General features: G+C 28.9%; 1 protein-coding gene across 1 annotated transcript in view; it reads left to right on the top strand.

The window, feature by feature from the left end:
• The first annotated feature begins 605 nt into the window (after positions 1–605).
• The window catches only part of LOC145324593 (apicoplast pyruvate carrier 1-like), a 41,923-nt gene continuing 18,137 nt past the window's right edge, over positions 606–24,391 (top strand). Inside the window, exons 1-12 of the mRNA XM_080167174.1 lie at positions 606–862; positions 1,794–1,859; positions 2,477–2,555; positions 3,130–3,197; positions 3,745–3,781; positions 7,167–7,251; positions 7,735–7,785; positions 8,608–8,730; positions 9,181–9,238; positions 9,985–10,103; positions 12,870–12,956; positions 22,973–23,079. Coding sequence (XP_080023300.1) covers positions 784–862; positions 1,794–1,859; positions 2,477–2,555; positions 3,130–3,197; positions 3,745–3,781; positions 7,167–7,251; positions 7,735–7,785; positions 8,608–8,730; positions 9,181–9,238; positions 9,985–10,103; positions 12,870–12,956; positions 22,973–23,079 — 959 coding nt within the window. The 5' untranslated portion in view covers positions 606–783. The remainder of the gene's footprint in view (positions 863–1,793; positions 1,860–2,476; positions 2,556–3,129; positions 3,198–3,744; positions 3,782–7,166; positions 7,252–7,734; positions 7,786–8,607; positions 8,731–9,180; positions 9,239–9,984; positions 10,104–12,869; positions 12,957–22,972; positions 23,080–24,391) is intronic.

Below are 24,391 nucleotides of genomic sequence, written 5' to 3' on the forward strand. Positions count from 1 at the left end.
TACTATTGTACGATATATCTAAGTGTTGTATACCATATTTACTGTAAATTAAATAGCATGATAACAATACTAGTACAAGGATGACAACATTTATAGGTAGTGAAACATAATAAAATAATAAAAATAGGTGGATGTAAGATATAAAGAGATTCTGAGTTGAATTTCATAGGTTATACGATTCTCTATAAAATATAATTACAGAATCAAATCTCAGTGATTTATAGACTAGCTTACTCATAATTTGTTTTTTTTTACAAAAGAATAAGAAGCCTAGTAAATCCCAATTACCACATTGTATTACGAAAAAAAATATTTCAAATGCCTTTCACGGCTTTTCAATTTTAGCCCATTTCTTTTAAGGTTTAAGGCCATTTGACAGGGGAATATGGCCTTCAAATAAAATATCCCTTTTTTAGATTTATTTTTCTTCACAATTTACATTGGAAGTAAACATCCTTACTTGTACAGTTTGTAAGAAAATTAATTATAGAGTAGATTCGGGGAAAGGGAAAAGGAAAAAGGAAAAAGGAAGGGGTTGTGTAATTGGTCTAGTTTGACCGCCAATTCATAACCTATTAAAATAAAGTTAGTTCCTTTTAGACTTTTGACAAGAAAAGAGTTAAATTAAATAAATGTTAGAATAATCATATAGAAATAGGTGAAAAAAATCAGTTGAGAATTTTGTAAAATCATAGTTGAAGTTCAAATGCAAAATTCTCATTGAAATAACTTTATATAGTGACCTTTAAAAGTTAAATAGCAATAAAAAGAATCAAAAGCGTAATGTCTTTTTCGCCGTTACTTTTTGACGCAAGTTTTGAATTCGACTTTTCAAAATACCATGCTAATCCATATAAGAAAGGTAAGGTTTTGTTCTGTTTTTGTATATTATATCTATACTTTTACTTTAATTTTGTACAATACACATAATTACATCCTATAATATAAAGTATTACATTTTTTTGAATTTTAAGATTTCAATTACTACTAAACCGATTTAGTTCCTCATTTTATGGAAGCTTCTTATAAGTCCCTAGTTTTGGGCTATTTAATTTTGGTTTTAGGCTATTTTTCTACTTTCCACACTCTTTCGAATATTATAGCCCTAAATGCTAAGAGTGCAGCCACTATTTATAAATAATATAATGTTTTATAATACATATGTTTATGTACGTATGATTTATATTTTATACATACATGCTTCTATTCTATTTTAACTTACAATTGTTTAGTTTTAAGTTTTAATTGTCATAAAATTGTAGAAAATCAAATAAATATAAAAATGATACTAATATCACATGAAATACAGGGTAAGTAAAGTAAAGCCTACAAACTTATCAACAGAAAAGCCAAATTCACGTTATCTTCCTGAATAAAATGTTATGATTTTGTAAATTTGCTTAGAATATTCAATTGTAAGATCACAAAATGTTCATAAATAGCAAAACATTAATAAACTATACACCTTTTTTTATGATAATTAAAGTTTTTTATACAAATTTTACTTAATTCAATTGGAAAAGGTGTCTGTTCGTTGGGATGAAGTTTAAGATCTCGCTAACCACTTGAAATTTGGGTTCTTATTATATTCTTATTCTATTTTTATTGACGTTTGAACTCTTTTCTTTATGGAAAATGTATACCTTGATCTTCCACAAAATAATTCGTACAACCAATCAGTTTCTATATGAAAAAAGCTTTTATTAATCTTTTATCACAATTTTATTCCTTTTAAAAGTACTTATTCTCCCATTATTAAAGGTTTCGAAATTTTAATTGTATCTTAATCTTAGGTTTGATGGCAGCCGCCATGGAGAAAAGCAAGAGAATACCCTGGCGGGGCATTTTAGCCCTTATAGGTAAATTTTAATTTTTTTTGCACCCTGGCACTATTGTATAAGTTTGTCCTTGTCAATCAAAATTGATTTATAAATCCTAGTGATCTTTAAGGATTGGTGAATTGATGAACATCCCCATGAATAATTAACAAAATTATTCCTTCTCTTGATTAAGATAGTTGGTTGAACAGTTAGACACTACTAGTTTCAACTTTAAACCAATCAAACAAGATTTTATAAAAAGTACTCATTGTTTTTAGAAGAACGTGTTTTTTTTAGTTTTTGGCAGTTTGATTTAAGGTTGAATATCTGAAAAACAAGTTAATTGAGATTATAATATGTGTAACTCAAAATCTCTAAAATAAGATTGACTGTTAAGTTTTTAGTTGCTATTATAATATTATTAGAAACTTCAAAGGGGTAAATATCATTGTTAGAATGAAGTTTTTAGGGTAGATTAAAATTCCAGAAGTAATATGAATTAGGAGCTTTATGTAAATATACATATAAGGTAATTTACAATTTTATTTTATTTTGATTATATGTAAGCCATGATTTCTTATATGATCGATGCAAATAATATGAATTTCACATTTGTATTAACTATACATAGAAAATTGGATTTTTGTTTTTTTCAGGTGGATTTTTGATACAGTTGACTCTGGGGTCTTTTTATTCTTTTGGCAACATGATGACATATATGACTTCTTATATGAGGTAAAAATGTTTTTAAAATATTTTTTGAAAATTTTTAGATTTTAGTGCCTAATAAGAAATGACGCCAAACAATACAAATGACCAATGATAGGCAATTATACATTTTTTCCGTTAGTCAATATAAATGTATACTGGCCTATCATTGGTTATTTGTATTGTATGAGGTCATTTTTTATTAGGTGGATTATTAGTGACCTATAATCCTCAAATGTAATATAAGTGTATGTAATTTATATAATATACATGTCAACTTAGATTTGAAATGTACAACAATGAAAATGTTTTTTTTATTATGTTGCTTTCACTATGGTAAACTTGTTATTTGAGTTATATGAAATGTGTGTATAAATTCGAACTTACTAAATATTTGTCTTTTTAGAAAAGAAATTGTATACCCAGTAAGACGACTTTTAACATAGCAGAATATAGAATCTGAAACACTGAATTTTATATCTACTTATGGTTTTGCTATTAGTCTACCTATACTACATAAATTGTTGAAAATTTACATTCAGACGAACATACCCAATAATTGTTAAGCTACGCTTAAAATTATTTTCAATTTTATTTTTAGGAAGAATGGTTCACCAAATTTAACATATGGAGATTTTATTGTGGTTCAGTCTGTTTGGGGCATAACTCAGGAAAACCATTACACATTTTATTCTAGTATACAGAAACTGAGCGTCGGACACGCTAGACGGATTTGTTCTAATTGTAGAGAAGCTTCGCTTCAATCCCCAATAACACAGAGTCTCTATATGTAGTTTATTTATACACAAACAAAACAAAACTGATTTTTACATAATTAGGATGGGTTAAACAGGATAACAATGATTACTTCCCTTTATGTATTTTGGGGAACGGAATGGCAAATACAAAAAATATATTAAGTAAGCATAATTCATTAAACTAAATTATATACAAGAACTTTATTATTAGTAGGAGCATAGCTACTCTGTACGATAGTCTGTCCCCCTACAATATAAACATTTACAACAAAAAATATACAGAATAATGTAAAATTAATCCATATAACGAGTTAAAAAATATAGAATACAACTTTTTAAAACATCATTTTATATTTAAATTTTCTCTCATTTAAACTCAACTTAGATAATAACATATATACGAAAATGATGTAATTAAAAAATCTTTTTTCAATATAAAAAAAATGAGTGAATGGTTTAGGGAGTCATAATGCCTCTTTCTGGTTTTATAATCAAGTAAGTTTAACTTATTTTGATATATGCAGCATATTTATGTTTCTACCATTTAATTGCATGACCGTTTCATATTTGTTCTTCGTAAGAAATTGTTGATTTACTGTCAATAGTATGGTCATATGCCTGAGGAGAAAAAAACTGAAAACCTCAATTACTACAAGACAACAAGCGGTAGTTATTTCAAAAGTTGACCAGAGACTTAAAATATTGGTTTTCTATAAAGCCAAATGTTAATAAATTCTTTTGTACGTCTATCTAAAGATACACATATTGTTAATATTGAACCTTTTTTACAAGACATGCCAGTACCTGTCTGGTATTCGGATTAGGTATTGAGTAGTATTTTTGTTCTACTTATCAGAAAAGACTCTTAAAGGTTTAAATGTTAAAAAATGCTACTCTTAGCGGTTGAGAATGTTTACCAAATGTTTCATAAAAACGATATCTTATTCATTGACTTTTTGTAATTTCAACCCATGATTTTAATTTACAGAATGTTTAATTTTATTTTTTACAGTTGGGGCTGTACAATAATATTTATCGTCGATTGTCTTATCCCTTATGTTCCCTGAGTATTTATTAGATACTGCAGCTACAAAACCAAATTAACAAAAAGTTGACAATAAATCCTTTCAAATATTGTTCCTTTTTACCAACTAAAATATAGGAAACGTTATTTATCGCATAGTATTTTAGACAGGTTTCCGTGGATATTAAAATGAAAAATTATAAGATTAAACTCAGTTTTGTTAGATCTGAGGGCCGTGGGCCCGTGACAACAAAACTGGTATTAATTTTATGATTTTTATTTTAATGTTCATGGAATATTGTCAGTAATACATTGTTATACATGACTTATTCCAAAGAGTTATTATCCATTCTTTTCCTATTATCTTAATTATTGAGCCAAGCGTGTATGAGTGTTTTTATCCTTGTATTTATAAACCTTTGTTGTGTGTACATTTGTTGAATTCAGTGCAGTTCACGGTAAAATGTTCCTGGTAACGATTATCTCCAAAAATCTATTAAATTATGAATTCGAAAGGCTGCTAGCTGCCAAACGGCTGAAAGTGCATGGCATGCCCTCCGCATAAAAAGGCCTATAAATAATCTGGAATAGCGTAGATCCAATGATGTACAGATAAAGCTTCACTAAGGAAAAAACGTTGAAACAAATCTTTTTCGCGCATTTATGTGCACTGCTTGATAAATGTTAATTTTGAGTAATGACTATTCCAGATTATTTTTAGGTCTTCTTTTGTTGGTTAAAATTGTATGTGAGCATAATCTATATGATACACCGTTTTACCGTTAGCAGCCTTAAAAGTGTGTATATTTTTGGAGATAATCGTTACCAGGAACATTTTATCGTGAACTGCACTAGATCCCATTTGTTTGTACTGGTGCTTTTATTTCTATTGAATTTACATTGAATTGTCCCATACCAGATTCTATCAGGGAAATTGACATGGAAGATAAAGAATTGATAAAAAAAGAACAGAAACGTTTTATACTGCAAAAAGAATATACTTTACATGGAGGGAGGATGTATTGGAGTATATAGTTATAAATTGTCGTAGGCGCAAAACCTTTGGGTACTTTAATAAAGTTGGAAAAATTAGTTACAAATAAGTAGTGTCCAAACTTTTCAACCAATAATTTTGATCTAATTGGATAATCTTGTTTTAAATTATTGGGGTTGTATATCAATATATATCACAATTGTCTTCTTCTTTAAAATCATTGAATCTTATATGTATTGAAATTAAATTACATAATATGAAACTTTGTATGGCTATTTAATACTTAAGTAAATTGTTTTATATTTACAATGGAATGTTGTCATCCTTGTTTTTATTTAAATATTTTTCTATGGTCCATGTAAAAAATGTACACACTCAGCAAGAAATGTAAACTCACTATTACATTTAGAACATTTTAGCTACCATGGGAGGGATATTTCATATGAAGTAATAGTTATCTATTGCATCATATTATAGTCAACTTTCTGCGGATATTAAAATGAATATAAATAAGATTAAAACAAGACTGGGGGTAACAAAACTGTTTTTAATTTATAATTTATAATTTTAATCGTCAAAACTTGCCTGTAATACGATTTTTCAGTATGGGTGAGAACCTGTTCTAATCTCATTCCGGATATCAATCGGTTTCGAAGCCATACTGGAATAACGGATTATAAATAAGGACAGTTAGATTATACATTATTTTAGTAAGCTTACTTACTGTATGACAATATTATTTATGTATGTTCTTATTTAAAAAATTACATGGCTTTTTACATTGATAATATAAAGTAATGTTTAGTATATAGGACTATGTTTTATAGGAAAGATTTAGGAAATATCCATATTATTGCAATTGGAACATTTATAATCAACATCTCTACCCCTCCTCCATTTAATTTATGGAGGTTAAGAACAGAGAGAAAGAGGACAATGGGCTGTTTATTATACAAGTCTCCAAAGTTTTATAATAACATTTTCTTATTCCATAGATTTACAACTTTGAGTACTTTTGATTGGTTAGCACTAATTAAGTTGATAGTTAAAATATTTCAACCGCTAATTTTAATCTTTAGAAGGGGTAATTTTGTGTATTTTCAAGGGGGATATAAATCAATTTATCAGCCATTGTCTTATCCCTTTTATCCCAGGGTTTAGAATATACTGTTTTAATAGCTCCCGCAGGGGATTCTGTAGATTAAAAGTAGCGGTTGAAACGTTAAGACACTCAATTTAAGTCCCCAAAGTTGTTAAGCCAACGAATAAGAAAACGTTTTAATAAAACTTTTGGGACGAGTGTAATAAACAGCATAACTAGCCCATTGTCCCCTCTCTCTCTTTGAATTAATGGTAACGATGCTATAGATAATATATTTACTTGCAACTAGTTTTTGTAATTAGGTAAAAAGCCTTTTTACTTAATTTTTATTTATTGTTGTTCTTTTTAACATACATACATTGTATGTTTGTCCTGTGTTTTGTTTTATTTATTCTGAGATTTACCTTATATGTGATTCTTTATTTTATTTTCTCAAAACATGTTTTCCCCCATTCTATCTTTATTTCCTTTCTTTCTCCTTTGTTTGTATTTTTTTCTAGTTTTGATTTGATAATGGATTTATTATTACTTGGATCTTACACTAGATTATCATGTGCTCAAATAAAGTAAAACTTGTAGCTGGCTAGAATAATGATCTTTCCTATCCACCCCATTTACCCCATGCCCATTACATACATCCCATGGGATGAAAAAACTGACCAATAATTGAGTTTCATGATAGCTATCTGACAATTTTTCTCCTGTCTTAATACCCACGCATTTTCTATGCATATTTATTTTGATCAATTATTTTTATTAGATTTCTGGGAGTTCGACAATCGATGTTTATTGGATGTACAATATTCAGTGTAGGCACAGCCCTGACTTATTTTACATTAAACCAGGTAAAGGGTAACTTTAAAAATTTGTCTATTATTCTTAACTCAACAAAATTATATATAAAAGTGTTATCATTAAAAAAGAAGTCTAAAATCAACATTTGGATGTATATTTTTTCTGCATTTTGTAGTGCTCATATACATAAAAACTTTATATATATATATGGTGTTTGAGCTTTTTAGTTTCTCTTGTGTGGACCTGTACCTTCAAGTTGTCATATAGTTCATTATCTCAAATGCTAGCAAATGTACAGCTTAAAAGCGGATAACTTTTTGATAAATATTGATACTATTTTATTAACAAACTCTATGACCCATATAAACTTTACATTTCAAGACACATTTGGTCGTATCCTAGTTGTATAGGCTAATCTAGGGTTTAGTGTTCCCTTATATGTAAATGACTAAGAAAAGCTTATGAAATTCCCGGCTAGCCTAAGAAAATTCATAGGATTTGGCCCAATTATATAATTATATTTTGAATTTTAGTCATTGGAATATGTTGCACTGACCTATGGATTTATTTCTGCCTTTGGACAGGTATTTTTACAAGATAGTCGATATTCGTATTTTACATATGTCCGTCAGTCCGTCTACATAAAATGATTTTAAAAGAGGACAGACTTTTACTTTTTAGTTTGCCTATTTTTCGTTGCTTTTTCTAAATAATTAAAAAATATAAGCCTTTTCGTTATAGGAATCACGTTCATTATTTCAAATCAAGTTGAAAAAGGTCATTTTAAAATTCGACGCCACTGAATTTCTAATAACCTCATTACAGTTGTTACACTTTCTTCTTTATATATCATACCATATCAATAAGTGCTCTAACATGGTTTGAAATCGACAGAACAATTTTAACATTTTTTTTATTATAGCTCTCCATTACATCAATTTACATGCTCTAACATGGTTTGAAATCGCTAGAACAATTTTAACATTTTTTTTATTATCAATTTAAGTGTCTAGAGCTTTAAATCAGTGTTGCGGAGCCGGAGCCTGGAGCCGTGGAGCCGCCATTTTGCTGGAGCCGGAGCCGTAATTTTCTTTAAAAAACGGCTCCGGCTCCGGACTAGATAAATAAGGAGATTTTTTGTAAATTATAATTTGGTAACTCTGTTTTGTCATGTGCAAATGCCCTGTTTAAGCTTTTCAAGTCCATTTTTATCAAAAATTAAACTTTTAAAACCTTCAAAAGTCAAAAATAAAAATATTTTTTTTATGGGGAAAAAATATGTCGAGTTTCTTGATTTTAGGCCGGAGCTGGAGACGGAGCCGCACCAAAATCAAACGAGTTCGCAACGCTGCTTTAAATAATTTAAACTATATTGTTGTTAATTGCAATTATTATGATTTTTGTAGGGTATTGCTTTGATCCCAACTATGACAATTGGAATGCGATGGTTCCCTAACAGGAAGGGTATGGCGATGGGCGTAGTTGTTGGTGGGTTTGGAGGCGGAGCCTTTATATTTAATCAAATCCAGGTAGGATATTGCATTAGTCACAATAAAATACAAAGTACGATTAGATTAAGATTATGAATTATTAGATGTTGAATCTTTTCTTTTTGTATATAGGAAGGTACATTTATGTTGATTTAGGCAAATTTTTAAATTAATTTCGGTTGCGACTCTAGCATTTAGATTCATTGTGTTTGAATAGAAGTGGTGGGGGCAAAAAATGGACCAAATCATCCTAATTCTTGAATTAAATCTCAATTGGCAAAAAAACATCCTATGGCTTATTTAAGGCATTTTTATAAAGGAGAACGTAATCTGATTAATGTATGAAGATCTTACCGATAAATCAAAAAACTAAGATTTTTAAATTAGGTATACATAAATGCTAAAGATATGTAATCCTTAAGGTAAAAATAGTCATATCTATGTGGAAATAGATAATAATGTTTATTTTCTTTGATTATTATTTTTTAGACTGTAATTTTGAATCCTGGTAACATTAGTCCAGATCCAGATGATAAATATTTTACTGGTAAGATTTTGGAAGCGTGGCTACTCTTATTTGTCTGTTTTATCTATGGAACTGGTTACAAATAAATAATCCTTATAAAGTAACAGGATTTCTGTTTGTACCGAAGGATCTCACCAACCACTGGACCGACACGGTTCTCCTTTACAATTTAGCTTCTCATAGGTGCTGGGCAGGTTTAAACTATTTTGGGGGAGGGTACTCCCACCTTCCCAAGAAATATCGCCAAAAAAATACATGTTCTATAAAAATAGCGAAGATGTAGACAGAATCTATTTAAAAATTGGTTGTCTGTTTGGTTTTGCTTTACTTATTAAACACGATATTGGCCTTTGCAGGAGGGAAAAAATATTTAAAGAATATTTATCTACAGAAGAACTCTTTTGTCCCAACTGGTGTTATAAAATATTAAATATCAGGGATCTAAAGGGATAAGACAATGGGCGATAAACTGATTTATACCCCCAATTATAATACATAAAATTACCGCAATTAGTGGTTAAAACGTTTGAACCACTTATTAAACCAATCAAATTTCAGTCCCCAAAGTTATTAAGCCAAGTAGCAAGGAAACGTCATTATAAAACTTTTGGGGCTAGTGTAATTTACAGCCCATTGTCTCCTTTCTCCCAGATTTATTTTAGTCTTTACCAATACGAAGTTTATACTATTATTTTAAAAGACAGAAAATTCTAATAAATTTTTTATTAGTAATGATTATGTATGTTAAAGTAATTATTTAATTTTAGATGAAGATTTGTTAAGCCGTGTTCCTGGCCTTATGTTAATCCTTGGCACTATATACTTTATAATTCAGGAATTTAATTCATACAAAACCATTTTACTAAAAGCCAAAGATACAGAAAATCTAATTTAAAAGTGATAAGGTTTTTTGTTTGTCCGGATAAGTTAAGTCCACAAAGTTGTTAAGCCAATGAATAAGAAAACATTATTTTAAAACTTTGGGGACTTGTGTCTTTCTGGTAAAAATGTCTTATTTCCTTAAAAATGTTCAGTTAACAATTTACTAAAAGGGTTGTTGCAAGACTTAGCAAAACATGTAATAAATTATAAAAATTGACAGTGGAAACAAAACTACAAAATGTATCTCCTCGTATTATAGACAGCTTTCTGCGGATATTAAAATAAAAAAATTTTAAGATTAAAAGCATTTTTATTAGCTTCGAGGGGCCAAAGGCGACGGCTAATAAAACTAGTATTAATATTATTTTGATATCTGTAGAAAATTGTCTACAATATTATGCTATACATGATTTTAAGTATGGCAGAGAACCGGTTTTAATCTAGCGGATATAACTCAGTTTCGAAGTCATACTAGAATATTTTTGACAATAAAAAAAAATCATTTATGAAACAAAACTAATTATTTTCTCAATTATGACACCGTTTTTTTTAAAATGTATTTTGCTAATTTGCAAGAACACAATCAGAAGACCTTGAGCGCTTAGAAAAGTTTATGATCTAAGAAATCCTGCTCAGCTATTCAATTTGTCGGCAGAGAAGACAAAAAATAAGAAATATTACTGATATACAGGATAAAGAGATATATAAACATCTAATTACAACCATGAGCTTAAAGTGAGGTGGAGGGGGGGGGGGTGAATATAAGGATAAAAGAATATTTAAGAAAAAGTGGGACAAATACTTGGAAAAAAGAAATTTCTTCACTCAACCTATTAGCCTCTTGGATATAACTAAAAGCTCTTGTTGCTTTTTAAGGGTGAAACGGTTTGGTTTAAGATTCTTAATCGTGGGAGGTGGTTAATTATACTAAAATCTTCAAGAATTTATTATACTAATTGAAAGCAAACATTGATGAATTACATCATACTAATTCATAAACAATAAATATATCCAAAAAAATGTTATAAATGGGTTAATCAAATAAAGAGCTCATATAAAAATTGTATTCCTGAAATATAGTATATTATACACCTAGCTATCTCATACACTGAACCCAAAACTTTTTGTAGGTGTTATAAAAATGTATTTTTTGCCAAAAAAGACTGCTATTCTTTTAAATGTATAATTTATTGCTATTACTAAGCAATTTTATATATGGCAATCATAAATTGATTTTTTAGGGTTATAGCCCTTCCCCCAATTCCTTTCCTTGGGCTTCTCTGATAGTAAAAAAGAATTACTTTATATTTGTGTCTGTTTGACTTTAGTAAAGCGTTTGTTATAATGGGGACTTTAATTGTATTTCGGTTGGTTGGTTCATTAAGTTGCGTTTCCAAATCTAAAGACAAGGTAATTTTGTGTATTATTATTAGGGATGTACACTTTTTTATCGGCCATTGTCTTATCTCTTTAGATTTCTGCATATTTGTTGTCTTTTTGTAACCCGCCCCAAGTATTAATCTCAACTTGTTGTAGTAAAAAGTGAAATAAAGAAGGGTTAAGAGAGCTGAAAAGAGATCTGGCTACCTTTTTGTTAAGGAATAACTCTTCTTCAACAACTTAGAAGACTTTTCAGTTAGACTGGGAAGAATTGAGTTAAACTACTATTTAATGTATAGTAATGGATGGAGGGGAAAATGTTGATCCAATTAATTTAAAACCATTATTTCTCAGACATTATTGACTCTATTGGTAATCTCTGAAATCAATAAAAGTATCAATGATTGAAATATCATCAACTTTGTTTCGCAATAATTATTTGATAATTTTATATCCTATTCTATATTTTTATGGTGACTAGAAGTACAAATCAAATTTGATCTTTTATTTAACAATTAAATATTTTTATTTACAAAGTAATTTAAAAGATTCAGTATTTGGTATAAAGCATAACACGTTAAATGCTTCGTCATATTTGTAGTAGTTATAAGTAAATTAGAAAATATTACTAAAAACCTGCTTAAAATAAGTCTATAAGGAAACTCTAATATTTCAAGCTCTTAAAAACTGTAACACACAGACAAGTTTGAATGATAACATCTTTTTTTGAGATTCTAGTCCCTCGTCCCTGCAAGAGATCCCATTATTTATATTTCTTCTAGCTAACAAATAACACTTTTATTGTTTTCATTGTGAACAAATTAATATATGGCTATTGTTATATTTTCTTAGGAGAATATAATCAATTATTTTCTTATATCTGGAAATTGGAATGTTTTTTCTTATAATTATTTATTGTTTATTATTCTCTTTCGGTCTTTCTCTCTATTTCCCCTTTTTACTCTTTTTCTGATTTTTTTTTATTTTAATTAGTATAATTTACTGACTTTCTTTTTTCTTTTGTTATTTGTCTCTGTCTTTTTTCTTCCCTTCTTCGATGGATTTTTAAATATTTTCTTTTATATCCTTTTTAACACATCTACAATTATATATATATTTGCTCCAAAAAGTAAATGTCAATTATCATAAAATTTTAAATTATTTTTTGTTTCCTATGTTTAGCGTATCCTATTGTATAAAGTAGTAAGTTTTCATATAACTAGGGGCGATATATTTAATTTAATTATGAAAAGAAATACTAAAAAAATGTTGGGTGTAGGGATGGGGTGTTTAATACATGGCCAAATTGTCTTAGTATGGCGAAGCTACCCGACCCCAAAATAGTTCCCTTGACAGACAGACTTTAAAACAAAGATTGATCAAAAAGCAGAAGAAGTATGAATTTAAAATTGAACAGATGTTGGCGTGTTGTATGGTGACTGAACCCCCTCAAACTAATGAACATATTCAAGAAAAGGTAATACTAGTTACTTTATAAGTGTTGTATTGTGACTGAACCCCCTCAAACTAATGAACATATACAAGAAAAGGTAATACTAGTTACTTTATAAGTGTTGTTTGGTGCCTGAACCTCCTCAAACTAATGAACATATTCAAGAAAAGGTAATACTTGTTACTTTATAATTGTTGTATGGTAACTGAACCCCCTCAAACTAATGAACATATACAAGAAAAGGTAATACTAGTTACTTTATAAGTGTTGTTTGGTGCCTGAACCTCCTCAAACTAATGAACATATTCAAGAAAAGGTAATACTTGTTACTTTATAATTGTTGTATGGTAACTGAACCCCCTCAAACTAATGAACATATACAAGAAAAGGTAATACTAGTTACTTTATAAGTGTTGTATGGTGACTGAACCCCCTCAAACTAATGAACATATTCAAGAAAAGGTAATACTAGTTACTTTATAAGTGTTGTATGGTGACTGAACCACCTCAAACTAATGAACATATTCAAGAAAAGGTAATACTAGTTACTTTATAAGTGTTGTATGGTGACTGAACCACCTCAAACTAATGAACATATTCAAGAAAAGGTAATACTAGTTACCTTATAAGTGTTGTATGGTGACTGAACCCCCTCAAACTAATGAACATATTCAAGAAAAGGTAATACTAGTTACTTTATAAGTGTTGTATGGTGACTGAACCACCTCAAACTAATGAACATATTCAAGAAAAGGTAATACTAGTTACTTTATAAGTGTTGTATGGTGACTGAACCACCTCAAACTAATGAACATATTCAAGAAAAGGTAATACTAGTTACCTTATAAGTGTTGTATGGTGACTGAACCCCCTCAAACTAATGAACATATACAAGAAAAGGTAATACTAGTTACTTTATAAGTGTTGTATTGTGACTGAACCCCCTCAAACTAATGAACATATACAAGAAAAGGTAATACTAGTTACTTTATAAGTGTTGTTTGGTGCCTGAACCTCCTCAAACTAATGAACATATTCAAGAAAAGGTAATACTTGTTACTTTATAATTGTTGTATGGTAACTGAACCCCCTCAAACTAATGAACATATACAAGAAAAGGTAATACTAGTTACTTTATAAGTGTTGTTTGGTGCCTGAACCTCCTCAAACTAATGAACATATTCAAGAAAAGGTAATACTTGTTACTTTATAATTGTTGTATGGTAACTGAACCCCCTCAAACTAATGAACATATACAAGAAAAGGTAATACTAGTTACTTTATAAGTGTTGTATGGTGACTGAACCCCCTCAAACTAATGAACATATTCAAGAAAAGGTAATACTAGTTACTTTATAAGTGTTGTATGGTGACTGAACCACCTCAAACTAATGAACATATTCAAGAAAAGGTAATACTAGTTACTTTATAAGTGTTGTATGGTGACTGAACCACCTCAAACTAATGAACATATTCAAGAAAAGGTAATACTAGTTACCTTATAAGTGTTGTATGGTGACTGAACCCCCTCAAACTAATGAACATATTCAAGAAAAGGTAATACTAGTTACTTTATAAGTGTTGTATGGTGACTGAACCACCTCAAACTAATGAACATATTCAAGAAAAGGTAATACTAGTTACTTTATAAGTGTTGTATGGTGACTGAACCACCTCAAACTAATGAACATATTCAAGAAAAGGTAATACTAGTTACCTTATAAGTGTTGTATGGTGACTGAACCCCCTCAAACTAATGAACATATTCAAGAAAAGGTAATACTAGTTACTTTATAAGTGTTGTATGGTGACTGAACCACCTCAAACTAATGAACATATTCAAGAAAAGGTAATACTAGTTACTTTATAAGTGTTGTATGGTGACTGAACCACCTCAAACTAATGAACATATTCAAGAAAAGGTAATACTAGTTACTTTATAAGTGTTGTATGGTGACTGAACCCCCTCAAACTAATGAACATATTCAAGAAAAGGTAATACTAGTTACCTTATAAGTGTTGTATGGTGACTGAACCCCCTCAAACTAATGAACATATTCAAGAAAAGGTAATACTAGTTACTTTATAAGTGTTGTATGGTGACTGAACCACCTCAAACTAATGAACATATTCAAGAAAAGGTAATACTAGTTACTTTATAAGTGTTGTATGGTGACTGAACCACCTCAAACTAATGAACATATTCAAGAAAAGGTAATACTAGTTACCTTATAAGTGTTGTATGGTGACTGAACCCCCTCAAACTAATGAACATATTCAAGAAAAGGTAATACTAGTTACTTTATAAGTGTTGTATGGTGACTGAACCACCTCAAACTAATGAACATATTCAAGAAAAGGTAATACTAGTTACTTTATAAGTGTTGTATGGTGACTGAACCACCTCAAACTAATGAACATATTCAAGAAAAGGTAATACTAGTTACCTTATAAGTGTTGTATGGTGACTGAACCCCCTCAAACTAATGAACATATTCAAGAAAAGGTAATACTAGTTACTTTATAAGTGTTGTATGGTGACTGAACCACCTCAAACTAATGAACATATTCAAGAAAAGGTAATACTAGTTACTTTATAAGTGTTGTATGGTGACTGAACCACCTCAAACTAATGAACATATTCAAGAAAAGGTAATACTAGTTACCTTATAAGTGTTGTATGGTGACTGAACCCCCTCAAACTAATGAACATATTCAAGAAAAGGTAATACTAGTTACTTTATAAGTGTTGTATGGTGACTGAACCACCTCAAACTAATGAACATATTCAAGAAAAGGTAATACTAGTTACTTTATAAGTGTTGTATGGTGACTGAACCACCTCAAACTAATGAACATATTCAAGAAAAGGTAATACTAGTTACCTTATAAGTGTTGTATGGTGACTGAACCCCCTCAAACTAATGAACATATTCAAGAAAAGGTAATACTAGTTACTTTATAAGTGTTGTATGGTGACTGAACCCCCTCAAACTAATGAACATATACAAGAAAAGGTAATACTAGTTACTTTATAAGTGTTGTATGGTGACTGAACCCCCTCAAACTAATGAACATATACAAGAAAAGGTAATACTAGTTACTTTATAAGTGTTGTATGGTGACTGAACCCCCTCAAACTAATGAACATATACAAGAAAAGGTAATACTAGTTACTTTATAAGTGTTGTATGGTGACTGAACCCCCTCAAACTAATGAACATATACAAGAAAAGGTAATACTAGTTACTTTATAAGTGTTGTATGGTGACTGAACCCCCTCAAACTAATGAACATATACAAGAAAAGGTAAGCATTTATCGTTATTTAAAAAATTCGAAGGTTCATTCTTTCTTTGGAGGGTCGTGGTACCCTCCCACAAATTAGTTATCAACCTTCATTGGATCTAATTGAAGCTACCCAGTAAAGAAGAACCATATTTGTTCTGTTACTTACTTCGGTACACACACACAGATCCTGTTACTTTATTAATAGGATAAGACAATTAATAAATGACCAAAATAGAACTACTGTAAATTTAAATTGTAGGTTTTTTTTTGTAAGTATCATTATGAAAGAAGATAAAGGTCATTCAATCAAAGAGTAGGTTGGTGTTCTCTAATACTCAGAATTCTCAGGAGTTTAATTGTACAATCCAATCAAGAATAAATAAAAGTTTCTAAATGTTTTTAAGCAAACAAATGATATATAGACTTGAGGACCAGTATAATTTTACATTCCCATGCCCCGTCCCTACCCCTTAAAACTTAATTTCACCCTGCCCCTGACCTTAACATATATAGCAATTGTGCAGTTCATACTGATACATATTCCGTAATAAAATAACCATAGAATTAAAGATTGGTATTTTCATATATATCATATAAAATAAAAAAAGGGCTTCTTTAATTGTTTATAGCTTAAGATCTCGATAACTATTGAACCAATTGATTTCTCTATTTTAGAGAAGCTTCATATAGGTTCCAGGATGGTTTCAAGCTATTTTATTTTTAGATCATAGTTTTAGGATGGCTTTAGGCTATTTTTATGCTCTTATTTTGAAAACTTTCCTCAAATTTCTTTTAATTTTTATGATATTTAGCTTAAAGTTAAATAAGTTTTAAAAATTTTAAATTTATAATATATACATTTTATCAATAATTTATATTTCTAGATATAATTTCAAATCCTATAAAGGCTATATTAAAGTATTATTTAATCATAAAAATAAACATTTGTCTGTATGAATGCAAGTATTTGTAATACTGTATGCGTATGTGTGTGTGTGTGTTTGTGTTTGTGTATGTGTAAGTGTGTGTATTAAGCTGTATAAGTTGGAAAGAATTTTAATATATATAATAGATTTGAAATCTGCATAAAATTTTTAGGATTTTTTATAAAATTCGTTTTTTTTTGTATAATTCTTTATCTAAAAGCGGAAATACAATTTAAATTAATTAATTTTGTCATCTGTGATTGGTGGGTTGAAAACAATCTGCGCTCTGATTGGAGAAGCTTAAGTTTCGTACATCATTCAACCAATTAGAGCTCAGGTAGTTTCCAATCCACCTATCCTATTGGTCAAAATCAATTACTTTATATTGTATTTGCGCTTTAAATAAAGAATTATACAAACGAATTTTATAAAAAAAAATCCTTAAATTCATGCAGATTTTAAATCTATTATATACATTAAAATTCTTTCCAACTTATATAGCTTAGTGTGTATGTATGTCTGTGTGCTAGTGTATATGTGTGTGTGTGTGTGTGTGTGCATATATATGTCCGCTATTGCAGATTATTCTACCTAGATCTACAAACTCAGTTTTTTTTTGCAAAAAAGGATTGCGGATTTTTTTTAGCAGCAGCATAGCTAATCTAGAAGTTATATACTTTTTTGTTTGTCTGTGTCAATAAAAATCAAGTGATAATTGTCAGGGATATAAAGGGGTAAGAAAATGGAGATAAATTATGTACATCCCTATAATTTTAACAATTAAATATAATATAAATCTTCATTATCTTTTATTTGAATTATCATACACATTAAAATGTAAAGTATAAGCTAGAATAGCACTTTTTTCAACGAATATTATAATGACATTATATCAAAATAATTCCTCTTAAATATCACACAACATATGATTGGGAAGTATAGCCATTTCTTGGAGGTATAATATTTACAAAAATACCATTAATTCTGTTTTTATCAGAAGTTAAAAAAATTGAACAATTCTAAAACAATGGTTGGCTGTCTAGATATTGAGTACACTAAGACTACGGCTCTGTTCTATTGAAATAACGTTGCAAAAAGAGGGGTTCTGAAAGTAATCTACCTAATTTTTTTAAAAGAACCAACAAGTACTGTCAGTATCTTTTTTCTTGTAATCTAGCAGACAATCAAATCATAACACAATTTTCATGATAAAATATTCAGGTTTCTACTTCACATTTAAAAAAATATACTGATCAATAAAATGTTCAAAATTTTACTTTGTACTAATTGAAAAAATATGTTTTAATTCTTATTTTAAAGTTACATTTTTATCCCTGACAAAATCATAGACGACTTTTAAAGGCATCTTATCTAAACTTTTTGAAGAAAAACTTAAAAACGTTAATTAAGTATGAAAACTATTTTTTTCGATTTTTCTGAAGTTATTATCGCATTCTATGGGTTTTATATTATCATTTACTTATATCGAAAGTGCCAAACATTGTACCCTAACTTATTCATTTGATAAAAAACCAACCGTGAGCTTAATGTCTCCTTCCCTACCTGGTAAAGCGTCCTTGTTTTTGCAAGATTTCTGTAAAAATTGCATAATGTGTCACAAATATAAACCTTTGAGTACAGAAAAAAAAACAATTTATATTTTTTTGTATTTTTCATAGTATTTTTCCTTTGATAATTTACCTACCAATCTAACTGCCATTATTCTATTATATAAGGTAGGAAGATTTTTTTGTCATTATCTTACAATGTGTATAATTATTGAACCGATTGGGTTCTCCATTTTTAAGGAACCTTCACAAACGGTTATGATGTTTTAGGCCGTTTTTTTTTTCTTGGTATGGTTATGTACCAATGTTCTGCACATTCTTTCCCCTTTAAATGTACAAAACGGCCTGCTTAATTGCTTCAAGATCCATGTCAGATCTATATAGGAAATAAATGTCTATAAACGAGCTCAAGTTTTCCAAGGAATATATGATTAAAACTCATAGTGCTCCAATAATCCATAATAAACTCTCATTGCCCAGAACGATAAGACCCATTATTTTACTTTATTAAAAATAAATTCTTTTTTTTCATTTCATGTTGCTATTTACCTTATATTGATGTATTTAATTTCTAATCATAAAAAAGAAAATTTAAATTTATAAAATGATAAAGAAGTTGTATCAACTTTTTTGCTTTTTATTTAAGATAGCTAGCCGGTTCTTTCAGTAAGTAGAAGATGTAAAAATTTTCATAGAATTCAGATATGCAATCGGTTTTTTTGTAGACCTCTTATTTTTTAAGTAATTTAAGTTTTTTAAAAAAATAATGAAGTCGGTTTTAAGGTACTAAAACGCAACAAAATAAAAGAAGAAAATAGCCAGTATGAACAAAAATAGTAAGATCTTTAATTTGACACCTTACTTTTAAAATTCTGTTGAGTAATTGTTGAAAAAATCTATTTTTTTAACCTCGGTTTAATCAAAACATTAAACCTAAATATTTTCTCATACAGACATAAAAAATATGGGTTCATATATACCATTAGAATGAGAAAAATAATATGAATCCATTCTAAGCGAAATTGAAAAAGTTTTAAAAAATTGTAATAAAAAATAGAAAAAATAAAAAGTTTATTTTAAGAATTGTAACTACTAAACTAGCCAATCACAAATCGCAAAAATTGACGAATCGGGAAGCTTAATCTATAAAATTAACCTATAGAATTGCCAGAAAAAAAGGAGAACGTTCATACAATATATACAATAGATACTACAATAAACATAGTGATATTAAAGAACATGTAAAGAATGAAAAATTATGAACAAATATGCATCAGTCTGTTTATAAACTTCAAAACAATGCAGTTAAAAATACATTATTGTTTCTTGTGTTTAAAAAATATCTGCTACATTGCATTGTCTTTTGTTTAGGTTTTGTTCAGGTTTGGTTCAAGCTAACCCTTTAAAGCCGAAAATTATGATTCTTAAAATAAACTTATTTTTTTTATAATAGTTTTATAAAACTTTTTCAATTTTGCTTAGAATAGATTCGTAATATTTTTCTGATTCTAAAGGTATATATGAACCCATGTTTTTTATGTCTGTTTGAGAAAATATTTAGGTCTAAAGTTTTTATTAAACCGAGGTTAAAAAAATAGATTTTTTCAATAATTACTCAACAGAATTTTAAAAGTAAGGTGTCAAATTAAAGATCTTACTATTTTTGTTCATACTGGCCATTTTCTTCTTTTATTTTGTTGCGTTTTAGTACCTTAAAACCGACTTAATTATTTTTTTAAAAAACTTAAATTACTTAAAAAATAAGAGGTCTACAAAAAAACCGATTGCATATCTGAATTCTATGAAAATTTTTACATCTACTACTTACTGAAAGAACCGGCTAGCTATCTTAAATAAAAAGCAAAAAAGTTGATACAACTTCTTTAAGAAAACTATGTTTTAAAAGAATTCGATTGTGGCGACATTTTGTGTGTTCAAATATTAAACTAAAATTGTAATCATCATCATTAACCCTTTGGTGATGGTAATGTAAAGAAAAAAATATAATTTAAAAAAATCTTTTAAAAATCATTTAAATTATTAAATATTTACTTTCTTTTAGATAGTAATGCCGGGTGAGGAAAATAGATTTATTGAGAAATAGATATGCATATAGAAATCTAGCCAATAGGGAGATAATTATATCGAGCCAACTCTAGTCTTGCTATATAACTATATATCTATGTACATAGCTGCAAAACTAGAGAGCCCCCATACAGGATTATAAGGAAGAAAAATGGATGCAGAGATATTTTGAGTCAATTTATCTTAACATTTTTCATTTATTCAACATGAAAACACTCTTCCTTCCTTCCATTCTCTTCCAGACACATATCTAGATGGTCCATCAGACCCCATTTTTCGTCAAACTTAGTTTATAGACAAAAAACTTTGTTTACGAGATATGTGCGACATTATTTGCGACTTTATAATTTTTAGAACACTAACTTTATTCTAAGAATTTTATTCATTGAATCATTACTAACTTATATGTTTTGTCATATGCTTCACATTATACCAAAGAAAACGATTTTTTTACACGAATTAATTTATCCAAGAAAAGCATTATCCTAAGATTTGCGAAAAATTATAGCTCATAATCAGAACGACATGAAAAAAATATTGCCTCACATACCAAAATCTGTAAAATGTTTCAACCAATGAGATGTCTTGAATTTTCCATTATTATTCGCCTATTGGCTGATTTAGACAGCATGTCTCTCTAGGATATCTTTATTTTTCCTAGCCCTGCTCTTAGCCTTACCTTAGCACAGTTCAGTATTTTCATTTTAGATCTTACTCACTTTCCTAGCCTTGCTCTTGGCCTTACATTAGAGTTGTTCATTATTTACATTTTAGATCTTACTCACTTTCCTAGCTTGGCTCTTGGCCATGCATTAGAGTTGTTCAGTATTTTCATTTTTGGATCTTACTCACTGACTGTCTAGCAAGGGATCTAAAGGGATAGGCTAATGGTCGATAAATTGATGTATATCCCCCATAAGTTCACAAAAATTATCCTTTCTGTAGATTACAATTAGTGATAGAAAAGCTTAACTTATCGAAACCAACGAATAAGGAAATGTCATTATAAGACTTTTGGGATTAGTGTAGTAAACAGCTCATTGTCTCCTCCCTCCCTGAAAAAAATGAACCAGCCTAGCCAGCATACCTGGCAAATATATATTTTATCATAATTTTAAATGCAGCATCATTTTTTTGTTCAAGGTTAAGACAAATTATTTTGGTAGCTAATCTGCTCTATAGCTCACATTGTCTGTCCGCAATGCTAGTATATATATTTTCTCTCCTATTATTGATAGACGGCTGAAATTTTTGGTGGATATTTCTTGTATCAATAAGTATTAAGTGTATAATTTACTTTGTCCGTCAGTCTGTCGGTCATGCATAAAAGTCGTTAAAAATGTGTTTTTAATTAATATTTCAGAAAGGTTTCGCATTTTCTAAGAATTATTAAACATTTATCAACTAAACAACTTCTGTATAATTCATTGTGTATGTTTGTCTTTCCATAAAATTTTAGTGCTTTGCTACTTATGATTGATGTTATTTTTGTTTACTTTTAAGACAGACAATTACACATTTTGAGAAGGTTATTTAGATAAAAAATTTTGGGAAATACATAATTTATTTCTAGGCCCCAACTTTAATACGGAACAAAAAAGGCTTTATTGTTTTAGTCTTAAAATATGAAATATATATTTAAATGGAGGGAAAGAAAATTACACTGGTTCTTAAAGTTTTATTATCTAATATGTTCGATTTAATAATAACTTAAGATTCTTTTTATCGAATTTTGATTAGTTGGTACCAAACTAGTAGTGTCGCAACTTTTTATCCAATAATATAAATTTATTACAGAGATACTTTTATTTTGAATGATATTCAATTTGTCATCCATTGTCTTATCCCTTAAGATATTATTCCTTTAGTTGGCCGAGAGTACTTTGTGTTCCTAACTACTAGTGTCCCAACTTTTCAACAAACGATTTTAAAGATTTTCCTGTTTAGTTGGTTGAAAGTACAAACACAGATAAAGACACAAATGATTGTGTGGATAGAAATGACATACTTATGGATGATCAAACTAAGAATCTTTATTAGCTAGTTCTAAACTTGTGATGTCCCAACTTTTCAACCAATAATTAGAATCTATTACAGGGGTAATTTTGTCTATCTTCATTGTGGATAAACATCAATTAAGATATCTGATTATTAATGATAGTCTTTTTTAGTTGGCTGAGAGTACCAATACTGATGAAGACACAAATGATTGTGTTGATAGGAATGATATACTTATGGATGATCAAACTCAGACCATTGAGGACTTTGTCACTCCAAAGTAAGTATCATTACTGTCTGTAACCAGGGAGGGAGGGGACATTGGGCTGTTTATTAAAATAGTCCCCAAAATTTTATATTAACGTTTTCTTATTTGTTGGCTAAAAAACTTTGGGGACCCTAATTGAATTTTAATTGGTTGGTTCATTAAGAGTAGTGCCTAAATTAAAATCTACAGTAGGGATAATTTTATGTTTCATCATTAGGAATGTACATTAATTTATCGCCGATTGTCTCAACCTTTTAGATCCATGGCTCTTTCTAATTAAATTTCTTAAAGAATCTTCTTACAAAATTTTTATTGTTTTAACCCTTTGTCTTTTCAAACAACAATCTTTTATTTAAAATAATGATAAAATAATAGGTATTGTTGTAGTTGACTATTATGAAAATATGGTCTTTTGTTTTTGATTTCTTTGTGTAAGATATTTTAGCAATTTAATTAGAAGAGATAGTCATTGTTTTGCACTAAGAAATTATAAGAGAGAGGGTGAGGTCAATGGGCTGTTGTTTATTGCTTTAGTCCCCAAAGTTTTGTAACAACTTTCTCATATTTGTAGGCTTAACAACTTTGGGTATTTTAGATTAATTTTGATTAGTTAGTTTATTAAGTGAGTGTTCACTATTTGAAATCTACAGATGGGGTAATTGTGGAAATTAACATGAGGGATGTGTATCAATTCATCGGCCATTGTCTTATCCCCTTAGATCCCTGTTCCTCTTTTTTAATTGATTTTAAATGAAATTCATTATTTTTGAACTCCGAATAAAGAAATTAATTAGAGAAATTGTTAAAATCTGTTTAGAAATAATTATAATTTTTGATTAAATTAATCCTAACTTTTTAAAAGAATTTAATTTCTGGTTAAACTGAACTCTTAATTTGAATTTTTATTAATTTAGTTCTATATAAAATTAATTTCTCTCAAAAAATTTTTTCATAGAAAAGTTTATTGGATAATAAGAGTGAGAAAATGCTGTTTGCTGATAAAAGCAAAAATTGTTGCATCTTAATCCTATTTTAAAATTTTATAAATTCTTGATATAAGACTTTGTGTTTGTTTGTTTCAAAAACCTCTTAAACGGCGTAACAGATAGGTCAAGGATGTACATTTAACTTAATATTGATCTTTAGCAGGTTTAAGACTGTTTTTTTTTCAATTTAAAACTAATTTTCCCTTGAAAATAAAACAGTTTAAAGTTTTAAATAGAGATGGATGAGAAATTGGATTGTAAATTAAATTAATCAACCAACCAGCTTTCCCATTCGTTGGCCTAAAAACTTCCTTATCAAACATTTCCTACAATTATTC

Source organism: Acartia tonsa, chromosome 7 (genome assembly GCF_053477335.1).
Source record: "Acartia tonsa isolate MP-2025a chromosome 7, ASM5347733v1, whole genome shotgun sequence".
NCBI classification, from domain to species: Eukaryota; Metazoa; Arthropoda; class Copepoda; order Calanoida; family Acartiidae; genus Acartia; species Acartia tonsa.